Source organism: Ammospiza nelsoni, chromosome 1, assembly GCF_027579445.1.
Source record: "Ammospiza nelsoni isolate bAmmNel1 chromosome 1, bAmmNel1.pri, whole genome shotgun sequence".
Classification (NCBI taxonomy): domain Eukaryota; kingdom Metazoa; phylum Chordata; class Aves; order Passeriformes; family Passerellidae; genus Ammospiza; species Ammospiza nelsoni.
In genome coordinates, this window is record NC_080633.1 from 81,006,900 (window position 1) to 81,019,323 (window position 12,424).

Genomic DNA, 12,424 nt, shown 5'->3' on the forward strand with positions numbered 1-12,424 from the left:
GCCTCGGCAGCGGCGGGCGCGCTCCTGCTGGGGAGGGGACGGGCAGGGAGGGGCGGAGGCAGGCGGGAGGAGGGAGGGAGGGAGGCAGGGCGGGCGGGAGCGCGGCGGCGGCAGATGCTGCGGCGGCGGCTGTGTCTCCTTCGGCCACATCCCGCGGCCGGTGCGCCCGCCCGGCGCGCTGCGCTACGGCGCCGCCGCGCAGCCTGCCCCAGCCGCCGCCGCCGCAGCAGCGGCCCCGCGCCTCGCCCCAGCGGCGGGGCGGTGGATGCCGAGCCCTCCTCGCCCCGGCAGCCAGCGGGCAGCTGTCCTGCGGCCGAGCCCCTCGGAGCCGGATCGGCGCGCTCGCACGGACACGGGGACACACGGGCGGACACGCACGCCCTGGGGGGGGGGCAAGCCGAAGATGCTGCAGCTGGGCAAGGTCAGGACCTTGCGGTGAAGCCCGGAGCCGTCGCTCGCCCCCCCCCCCCCCCCCCCCCCCCCCCCCGCCGCCCCGCTCCCCCGCTTCATTCTCGCTTAGCGGACTGAGGATTTGCTCTTGGGTTTTGGTATATGTTTGGGAGCAAGCAGGCTGAATCGGCGCCGATCGGTGAGTACGACAGGCACCGTAATGGTGCCAGGTCCGTCCCCCTCCCCCCCACACACCCTTCCCGCCTGCGTGATATTTCTTCTTGGTGCGGGGTCTTGCGCTGCTCCCCTCGGCGAGGCTGCCGGGCTGGGCTGGGCTGCGAGGAGCGGTGTTTATGCCCTCAGCCGAAAGGTAACAAAGTGCGTTATTTCCTCATGGCTCTTTCTCCAGGGCCTCCCCCCTCCATCGCTTTCCTCCTTTCTTGCTACGTTAGTCGCCGCTTATGTAGGGCATCCGCGGCACAGTGTCTCCCGGCGCCCTGCACTAATGTGCTCGTTACGGCGGTGAAGTCATGGGCCAGGGAGAGGGAGGAGGAAGAAGAGGAGGAAGAAGAAGATGAAGGTGCCCGGGGAGCCGCGGGCGGGGGCAGCGCCCGGCCCTGCGCGGAGCCCGCGTCCTGGGGCGGCTCCGAGCGACGGCTGCTGCTGTTTCTGTGTGTCTGTGCTGCGTGTCTGTGTGTCCGTGTGTGTGCGCGGAGGGGTGTGTGGGGTGTGTGCTCTTCCTTTGAAGGCACCGTCTGCGAAATGCTGCGCTCGAGGAGCGGGCGGAGGGGGTGGGGAGGGGAGCCGCGATGTGCGCGGTGATGTTTCGTTGATCTATATTTAATGGCTGAAAGAAGAGATGCTTTTCTTTCCTTTACCCTTACCTTACTCTTATTCTGGTGTGTAATGTGCTTGCATCGATCGGTCAAATCGTAGCTTCAGCTGAATCAAGTCACCACAGAGGAAGGAGGTGCAGCGGCACAGGCGGTACATGTAATACACAAATTCATCTGGCCGGGGATCTTGGAGGAAAATGAAAAAACCCGTTAGAGGGATAATTTTAGAAACCATGTTAAATTTCCTCTGGAGGGACTGGAAGGACCAATACACGGAAGAGTGTAATACAGCATCTTGTGCTGTTACATTTTCTTATACTTTGTTAGGGTGTGCTTTGTTTGGATTCAGGGTGTCATGGTTAATCCTATGCTTTACAGAAAAGAAAAATCCAAAACTTAGAAGAAATATTTAGAAATTAATAGGCTTCTTTGTTGAACACCCAGCTCTTAACTTTAGTGGCTGTAGTAACTGATATCTGTGCCCCTTAAAACATGTATGCCTTTTTATTGGCAGTAACAAGGTAAAGTAAAAACTTCACATTTCAGGTTTATTTTTGAAGTCTTTCTGGGTAGCCTATATGTAAAGTGAAAACAGTGAGTCAGCCTGAGCTGTTCTTTGTAGCAAACCTTTCCATAGGGTACGTCAAGACTTACGTACCTCAAGACAGAGGGAGGACAACCCAGAATTATACGGAGTTTATGTAAGTCTGTTGTGTCTCTTGCAAAATCAAGAGAGGGAAAAGCATCTTTAATCATTCTGTACTTCGGGATATATAAATCCTGTCTTAAAAAATGAACTGATTATGTAACTCATGTAGGCTGGGTTTATCTTTTTCAGACAGCCTAGTTAGCTGGCAGCGTGTAAATGATGTGGCACGAAGGGGTTAAGGGCAGGTCTCCAGAGAAAGCTGCTGTACATCCTACTTGTGGGCCTCTGAGACTCAAGTGGCTTTAGGGCTTTTGTTGCCTTTACACAGGTTATCTGGGAAGGAGCCCCAACACTAAACCCAAACCACCTGGAATGACTGTGATATTTAAGCAAAACATTGTACGATGATCAAATAGCCTTGTAAGACTAATTTCTGAGCTGAGTTGGTGAAGCTGTCTCCTTTCAGTCTGTGAATGACACGATCCTTTGGGAGCCTTGACTGTCAGCTGCAAAACTGCAGAGAACTTGCAATCGATCATCGTCATTAGTAAGAAGTTGATTAATGGCTCGGGACTGGGTTGAACGTGATTATGTTGAATGTTGTAGTTCCAAAAGAGGAGATCACATCTTGATCACGTTGTTCAGAGATGGTTTTTGCAGTCTGTTATATAAGAGAGGCTTGGGAAAAAAAAGGAGTAGCGGGCTGTGCTATGGATACCTACCGAGGGAAATACCCCCCAAAGCTGCTAGTAGGAAGCTAAGTATTTATTTCCAAATGCCAGTTGCATGACTTTTTGTGGATTGTAAGGAAGATGCTTTTGGGAGAGGATTCCAGCAACAGTTCTCGAGTTCTGTTTGTCAGGTGCCTTAATAGATGTTAAAAGCAATAAATAGCTCATCAGTGACACAAGCCTCTGACTTTTGCTGTGGGTTTTTTTTTGATAGCAGTACCAAGATAATTTGATCCTCACATAATGAACTCTAACAGACAGTTGCACAAAATAGAAATAGCAACTAAAAAAAATGTTTTGCATAATTCTGATTTGTATAATTTACCTTTGCTAATAGATGGTAGCAATTTAATGACTATGGTTTGGTGTTGAGTATTTGTTGCTCAAGACACGTGTAAAATCAACTTATGCTACGAAAGAAGTGCTGGAGTAGTTTATTTTAAGTGTTTTAAGAAAAGCCTTTTTAGGCAGGGGTGTAGATTGGCATGTAAATGGAGCAGATAACAGAATCAGCGGAACTCATGAGTGTTAAATTTTGCACTAAATTTCTGGTACATTTTCTATTTCATGGTTCAGTGTGATGTGATTTTTAGAGCTGATCACTTGTGGAAATTCCAGCATATCTTTGTTAGGATTTCAAGCATCTGTTTCTGTCCTAGAAGCAACTGTTTTCAGGAGTATCAGCAAGATAAGGAAAATGCATTATTACAGTACTCTTCACTTAAATAAGGACCTGTGGTTTTGATGCTCATTGATTGTGCTTGTAAGTCAGGAAGAGTTTGATATTTGAAGTTACAGCTGAAGTTTGACAAAAATGAAAGTGATTCTTTCTTCTCTTTGAAGTTCTCAGTAAGATCCCATTAGAGGATGAATTTTGGATGCCTATTTACCGGTAAAATATTAAGTTTAGTAGTAGAATTATTAATACATACAAGTCAACAATATACCTTAATAGAGGCAGCAGTTTTAAATATGGAAAATTAATTTCTTAAGTGACAGAATGACTCTCAAATAGGACTGAACCACATTTGCTTAAAGAAGAGATTGCTTGTGTCATGATAGAAGATATTATACCAGAAAAACATGTATTTTTGGCCTTTTTAAATGGGGGTATGTTGGGAAAAGTATTTTCTCTCATAGGGATAGGAAGTCTCTGTGCAGGAAAGGTAAGTAGTCCTCTGCTCACACACTGCAGAACCACACAACTCTTTGGCTAGATGGCTTCTTGGTAGTTAGGCTCACCTGGAAAGAAATCTGAATGCACCATGACACACTGAAACAATTTCTTCCATCCCCTCAGGATGTGCTAACTTTGTGTAGTGAATGGGTTGTAAAAGCAGATTGCCTGACCAGATTGTCTGGCATTATGCTGGACAAAATTTAAATTCAGTAGTATTGAAAAGGAAATATGCTATTTGTTTCTATGTAAACCAGTTGCCATGTTAATAGATTTTTTTTTCTTATATAAACTGCCAGTTTAGTCTAGAACTAAGAAACAGAGAAAGATTTCATTATCCATGAGAGCAAGCATTTAATATTTGTTTAAATTGCTCTTGGCATGGTAAGTTCTAGTGCATCCTACTGGCTCTTAATCTGCCTATTCTACTTTACAAAATTCTATTATAATAATAAGCAATAACTTATAAGACAAATAAAGCATGGAGTAAAATGAATTGTCTTGTCCTTTTGGTTGCTGCCTATTTTATTAAAGTTTCTGGAAAAAAAACCCCAAGAAACCACCCAACCTAAACTCCCACAAAAAATCCCCCAGGTTTCTAATGAAACTTAAACTTTGTACTTCTCAGAGCTGCCAAAATGGTGTTAACTTTTTAAAACTCATATATGTAAAATAACCGTGTTGGATGTTACATTTTGTATCAGTTTATTGTGTTAATAGTAATAATTCTACTATATAATGAACTATTATTTTCCACTTGTTTTAATTCATTTTAAGAAGCCACAAATATATAGAGTTTGACTTGTAGCATCCAAAATCAAGAACATCTGAGACTCAAAGGGGCTTTACATAAAACTTTCTGCAGAGGAGGATTTTGCATTTTCCCCTCCTATGTTTTCGGAGTTTTTGTCTTCCACTCTTTTTTCCTTGCCAAATTTACAATTGATTTCTTCATCTCCCGAAAGTCTTCACAGGAGAGCAACTTCCTTTTGGTCAAGATAATTACTTTTACTGACAGTGTAACTTAAATTTGCCTGCTTAATGTAACATAAACATCTTCTTTTTTCAGCCATGGCTACATTTCCTGTTCAAATACTGTCAGTTGTTATTCAATTAAGTAGCCAAGATACCCCTTTAAGGCTGAATTTTTGAAGGGAGCCAAAGGAGATAAACAGGTAGTGTAAATATATATTCTGATGGGATTCTTGATTGTTTTAAACCAACTGAATAAGACTTAATCCTTAAACATTCAGTTATATTAGATTTATATTAGATAGCTTCATTCAAATTACTAAGATGCTTGGGAAAATAATTAGGAATAAGCTTCGGTCTGCTGGTACAAAATTGCTGTACCTTTTAGCTCAGTAGGATGACTATAGGTTGTAATCTTCATCCTGTAAAAGTATGTGCTTTCCATCAGAACCAGCAAGCAGTTTGGAAGGGTGACTAGCAAGGATGGTCTGAGAGGTAATTCAAGGCTCCAGACAATGAGTTTCAAGGTATTTTAATTCCTGCTTCCCAAGACAGTTCTACAGTTTTTGAAGCTGGGTATCTGAAAGGCAAGAAAACATGACTGGATGTTATAAACAAGACGTGAACTTTTTAGTTGTTCTTAACAGTTTTCCACCTAAATGCTGGAATTCATGAATTTGTATGCTTCTGATATCCTAGCTGATCTATAAGTGGCTATAGTTTTTTGTTTGTTTGTTTGAGGTGGGCTTTTGGGTGTTTTTTGTTTAGTTTTGTTTTTGTTGTTTTTGTTTTTTGTTTTTTAAATGTACACATGGTTTTAGATTTATGTGAGCAAAGAATATAACTTTTCTAAGATGGCATAAATTAATCAAATCCTGGGATGTTGGCTTTGGTTTCTTCAAAAGCAGGTTGTTGTTGTCCCCGTCAAATTTGCTTGTTCAGAAAAATTTATTCTTCTTGACAAGAGGTTGACTGTTGCTTTACCTGTTTGGCATGTGGGAAGTAAAAAGCTTTTTCATGCTCTTTTTTTGTGTGAAAAATGTCATGACATTAGCTATGGATGTTCATATTCAGTGAAAAGCAGAGTGACAAGGCAGAAAGCTAGGTCGGAGAATGATTATCTAAGGAAACAACAACTTAAAGGTTTTCAACAGTGAAAATGCCTCAGGGTTAAACATGTAAATCTTGCCTGGACAAACCTTGTTGTTGTCTTTACATTTGTCACAGTCAGTTCTTTAAATAAGCAGGTACTTGGAGACATTAATTACACTATAACTTTCTCACATTTCTTATGCCAACCAAGCTTCAGGACAACTTTTTAATGTGCCTAATGGCATCATCTAATTTGTGCTTGGCGTGATACCGTAGTAGGTGAGATTTTGTGTGATGGAGAAAATTGAAGTCTCGTGGGAAGTTGGAGTTGGGGCTGCTAAAAAATGTAGGTACTAAATATGGAGTGGTACATCTAGTGAATTCTTACCAATCAAAATCTAGGTTAGTCTGTGAGCATTTTGAAAAAATTTAACAAAATGATTAGTCATATTTGATAGTTTCTGAGTACTTCTGATGAAACACCTGTATCCTTGATCACCACATGATGGTAACCTGAACCTTCAGTTCAGTGCCTAACCTTGTCTGACATAGTGTGCTTAGAAATGCGGTGAATAGAGCAAAAAAGTTCTGGGTATTTTTAAAAGTTTGTGCTTTAATGAAGGAGGCTGACAGTAATTGATGAGTTGTAGAATTCTTGCTGCAAATGGTTTTGAAGCCTGAGTTAGAAAAATAATGTGATTTTATATGTGGATTTCCACTGCTGTGCTGATGTACGTCATCTGATGGTACAAAGGGCAAACCTTGGAAGTGTGATAGTGCGTCTCTATCATTGCAGGGAGCCTCCAGGCAGGTAATAGCTTACATAGACTCCATCTATTGCTCTTTTATATCTTAGTTTGCTACAGGTGTACTTGATTGGTCCTTTAATTAAAACGCCATCACCATTGGCTAATTAAGAAGCCACCCTTTGGTAAGCAAATCTCAATAACACATTCCACATGTTCACAATAGCAGGTGCAGTGAGTTAAGATAAGAATTGTTTCTCATTCTTTTCTCTGATCTTCTCACAGCCTTTTCCCAGAACAATGCCTAGGGAAGTTGTGTTTCTCTCTGTGGTCAGTAAGCTGCTGCTACACATTTCTACTTTGTATGTGCCAAAAATATAGAATGCATTCTCAAAATTTTCATTGCAATTAAAGCAACAGAAGACTGTTGGCTTCTGTTTTCTTTACTTCTGGCCTTTAACTGTGTTAACCTTCCCAGTAGAAGAATTTTGAGTAAAAGGTTTGGAAGTCCTCTCCTGCTTACAGCTCACCAGGTTAATTCCAGATCCTTCTCAGCTATGCCTGTATGATTTTCAGACGATAAAGTTTGGTCCATTCTGGGGGGAAAAAAAGGAGTTGCAATCTGCCAGAGACCTTGGGAATTAGCTACTGCACATACATTTGTTTTACTGATGACTTACATCATCCTACGGTTGAATGCATAGGAGATAGGCAACACCAATTTCTCTTTTTCTGCCATAATAAATATGATAGTCACTTACAGATTTTATAGATTCAGTAGTATGTATTTTTGGTTGAAGGTGTTTCTGACAAGCTTGGCAGCTTATTGCACTTATTTTTCACTTCTGACTTCTATTGCCTTTACCAAGAACAAGTAAATTATTGCACAGAGCCTCAGGAGTCTTGGGGGACTCTGACTTTAATCTCTTCAAAGAAGAATGGACAGGTTGAGCTTAATTAGGAACATGCATGTCTAATCAAAGGGTAAATTTAGAATCACATTTTAAGAACTGGCATTAAAAGCAGAGTCATGATACCAAAAAAATCTTTGGTTTCATGAAGCCATGGTATATTTGTGAAGCATAATGCACTATTCTGATAAGCAATTGTTTAATACTCTCAGGTACATAGTTCTTCCTAATATGAGTCATTACATAGTTTTTTCAATTAAAAAAATTCCAAAGCATGCAATTCTGGTCAAACCATGGAAGTTCCCAGTTTCCACTGGGATCCTGTGCACTTAATTCTCAATGCAGACTCTCATAATGAGCACCCAAACGATGGCTAATACTCCTCATTTCAGCAAGGAACAAACATTTCCTTATATTCCATGTATCTTATGTGGCATAGATCTGTTCAGCAAGTACTGTATGTGAATGAAGTGGAAAGCTATGGTGTAAAATGTAAGCTTTACATTTTTTCTTTGCTTTTCTTGAGGTTGAGTTTTGATTAGTTGGCTTACATGTTCGCTCTCCATAAATACCTTATACATAAAAGTAACCAAGAGTAATCTGCTTATTAATTCTTACTTTTCTATCTCTAAGTCTTGGAGATACAGTGCATGTATAGGTGTTGCTGTTTTGTATTGGTTTTTTTTCCAGTCAGTAAGAGAAGTAATATTTTTGTAGTGCATAATAAATACTTCTTCTATTTCATGTGTATTAGAAAAACACTATTTAAACTCAGCAGAGGAGACATCTGGTTTTGTGTGGTAAACCAAAATTCCAAGTTTAGATCATGTTTAATGCCTTCAATTTAGCTTAGAGTGGGTAAAATTTTTACACAGATATGTAAAGTAATTTAGTCTGATTTCCAGAATAAAATTTATGTACTTAATAATTTATTTTTTTTTTTGTGAGCAAGTGCAACACCGATATTTGAAGAATGCACTATACCTGATGGTGACAGTTAGGTGCAACATAAACTTGACCTACCCGTAGGATTTTGGGACATCTCGGATTTTTGAGACCTGGCGTCCCTGACTCCTGGAGATGCTGGTGTCATTTAATTGGAAATCTGGCTGAACAAAGCCACTTCAAAGAGCCTGATTTTCCTGTTTGTGTGTGAAGTCTCTGTATCTAGTTACTCAGAGGGGAGCTGACCAGTGAGGGGGAGCAGGTTTCCCTTCACAGCTGTGTTCTGCCCACTGGAGTCCTCAGGCTGACATTGCTGATGGATTGCTCTGCCTGAGACTCTCTTCCCCCTAAAAATATCCAGGGAGGAACTACTTGGCTTTTGATCAGTGGTGATGGAAATATTTCAGGTCCCCAAATGACAGATTGTTGGTGATCTATTGACAGAACAGACTTGGAGCAATGATGTTTGTCAAGGAGCCAAAGAGTCTGCAATATAAATTTCTTTTACATTTTGGGGTTTGTTTTGTTTAGTTTTCATTTGGGTTTTTGTTTGTTTGTTTGTTTTTGCTGTACATAGTGTTCAAAGCAAAGGAAAAGATCTGAGATACTGGTTATAGCAGGCTAATAAAAGGCTGGATGGGAATGTGGGGACTGGGGGACAGGCTGGAAGGCATAACTGCTATGTTGTCATGTCATCAGTGAATAGGAAAGATGCAAATTCGATCTCTCAACACAGGTACTTGATCCAGTCTAGCAAATTTCTAGCAAATTTTTTCAGAAATACATTTTTGGAAGTGTTTTATTTACTAAAGTGCATCAGTTCTAACATAACACCTTGTGCAGATAAGCAAAATAGAGTTTGAACTTAAGAAATGCATGCATATATTATATTTTTGTGCATTAAACACATATGGAATTACTTGCACCTCTGTCAAATGTAAAAATTCCCCTCTTGCATGCACATTACACAACTTGCACATTAATCTCAAAAGCAATGTAGTGTTGTCATCTCCCCCAGGCAAAACCCAGCTGTACTCTTGTTGAATTTGGTAACAAAAATCAAACTGATTCCATGGGATCCCTGTGTTTTACTAGATATCCCTTAGTAAATTTTTTTTTTTATATTCATTCTGCCTTCTTTCATTTGACTCTTTAGTAATTTCACAAGATCATGTTTGTCATGAAACAGCTGGGGTGAGATTTTCAGTGGCTTTTGTTTTGTGGTTTTTGGTTTGGTTTTTTGGTTGGTTGGTTGGTTTGTTGGTTGAGCTTTTTTTGTTTGGTGGAGGCTTTTGCTGGTTTTTTGGGGTTTTTTAAAGAAAATTGCAGTTATTGCACTGTTATCATAAAACAGGTAGGACAAGTAAACTCAGTAGCAGTTAATAGTTTTTATACTATTTGGTCAATATATGAGTTATTGGTGGGGATAAAAATGGTGAAGTGGGAAAGTGAAGGAAAAGATCAGAATAGAAGTTGGTTTAGCTAACTTTTCTTATTGAAAGATTCTTTGTGACCTGTAGAACAGTATAGTTCCAGTTTACCTGATGGTGTAGTATGCTAGTCATCAAATGGAATTGCTCTCTAGGAAGTTGTACAGATCTCCTAAAACAAGTGACTGAGTTTATGGAAATACGCATTCTTGGGAATAAAGCAATTTATTCTTCCCCTTCTGCTCTTTTAAATTCACTTTTTCATAAAGTATTTAGCATGCCTCCAGTAAAATGCTGTAATAAAGAAGCAAGGACTCCTGATTTTTGAAGGGCTTAATATTCTCATAATAACATTCAAGTATCCATGTTTTTCAAGTACTTTTCTAATAAATCTTTACTTAAATGTGGTCTTTTAGTTCCACTTTGGATTTAATAACTAAATAGTACTGGCAGAGTGACAAAAAAAAAAGGGGTTTTGGTCATATGGGTTTGTTTAGGAGTGTCTAATTTGTATATACTATGCAATGCATTCATGTTTTTGCTAACAAAAGAGAATGAATGGTGAGTATTAAAAAGATGAGTTGACCAGGAGGAATGGAACAAATGGAAAAGTGACACAGTCTTGAAATACAGATGTATAGCTGTGCTTCAGAAATAAATGTTGTGTCTAAAACCTAGTGTTGTGAATTATAAGTCTCTAACTCTTTCACATCATCTACACTAAGCTGCACATTTAAGGGAATAAGATGCAGAAATAAAATTATTTTAGCCATCCTCAAACTCCATGGAAATAGTAGAAGATTTGTTGCAGTGATATTGCTTCCATTAGCTGACCCAAAACACGTCTCAAGTCGTATCATTCCAACATGGAAGGTTCTTAGTGAATTTTACAGGCAAGCTGAGGTGCTGTCACAACCACTTACTGCTGAGGCTGACTTTTGTCTGAATGGCAACATCCACTGAAAACTTGTACCACTTCTATGTAGACTTGTCTACCTTTAAGTATGTTCCTGCACCTTGATACAGACCCTGATGGATTTCTGTCTCTCTTGTGCCTTCTACTTAAGTTGGTTGTAAAATAACTATTACGGCTACTGTAGTGTTCTTGTTTCACTGTAAGAAAACAAACATTTTTTGCTTAAAAAGCAGTAAAGAACTTCCTCCAATCCGAGTTTCCAGTGGCTACCACACTTCCTAACAGCATGATGGGAAATTTATGGAGTCCAAATTCTCTCTCATTTTTATTTTAAAACTTTTATTTGAATGGCAATATCCCACAAATAAATATACATGCATTCAAGAAGCATGGAGAAGAATGGTTATGTCTGAGCTTGCACTTCTGTCCACAGTCTGTGAAAGGAAAGGGTTAGAGACTTGTGATTGATTTCACAATACCAGTTTTTAGATACAAAGTGTATTTCAGAGGCACAGCTATACATCTGCATTTCACAGGAACAGTTGAAGAAAGGAAGGCCAGCACAAAGCTTTTTCTTTTTTGCAGATGAATCCTTCTGAAGCTCCTTCAAAAAGGTGACTTACCTTGCTGAATGAATTTATAGAACATTGTTCAATATTTCTGATGTTTTAATCTTCATATTTTTCATATGTGTATAGAAGAGAAGAATAAAAGGGACTTGCAATTTAAAGTCTGAGCATTTATACATCCAAAACTTCTGAAGTTTGAAGATGTATGCAGAGCTTTTAATAGTACCTAAAGATGACATTCAAATATTACCCAAAGTGTAACAGGCATATAAAGCAATACTTTCAGTCTCTTTATTATTTATTTCTGCCAGGCAGGCTTCCTGCTTTCTTTTGAATAGACTTTTTATTTGGTTGTCTTGAAACAGTCATTAATGGGTTAAATAGAATATAATGGAAATTGCTGTGGCCTGGTGAGTTTTGTTCTTGCCTTTTAAATTTTTTTACTATTTTGATAAGCTCTACAGCTTATGATACTACTTTACCCCTGAAATAATTTTACGGTGAAAAAATATACTGTGAAGGGCCCGAAGCTGCTAATTCTAGATGCAGGCTGGCTCACAGTGGAAGCCCCAGGAGGTTCCTTCTGCACTCCTGTTTGCAGCTGTTGTTTCAAACTTTCTTACCGTTCTGCCTACAGGAAACCAAACTTCTCAGTATTTGAGTGGAGGTATATTTGTTTCTTATTGATACTGAATTTCAGTAGGTGAATTTTGTTATGGAACTGGACCTTAGCCCTAAATTAGAGCAGGACCTTGAGTCTCACTGTAAATATCCCAGTGTTTCTCACATTGAAATACAGAGTGAGGTCAACACTCCTGAGTCGATCTGTGACTCTTTACAATAGCAAACAGCACCACAGGCTGGACTGTGCTCCAGCACCCTGTGCCTCTGCAGAGTGGTGTGTAACCAACTCCTTCCTGGGGCACGCTTAGAAAATTGTGTGCTGCAGCTTCATTAACTGCTCCATGTATGAGAGACCATATGCAGGAATGCAGATGGAGGAACAGACTGGACTCATCTAAGCAATCAAACATTGTGGTGGCTCTTTATTTTGTATTAC

General features: G+C 40.1%; 1 protein-coding gene across 4 annotated transcripts in view; it reads left to right on the plus strand.

Moving 5' to 3' along the window:
• Window positions 1-533: 533 nt before the first annotated feature.
• The window catches only part of CTNND2 (catenin delta 2), a 639,809-nt gene continuing 627,918 nt past the window's right edge, over window positions 534-12,424 (plus strand). For all 4 annotated transcript variants that reach the window (XM_059470378.1, XM_059470386.1, XM_059470397.1 and 1 more), the window contains exon 1: window positions 534-589. In XM_059470378.1, coding sequence (XP_059326361.1) covers window positions 553-589 — 37 coding nt within the window. In that variant the 5' untranslated portion in view covers window positions 534-552. The remainder of the gene's footprint in view (window positions 590-12,424) is intronic.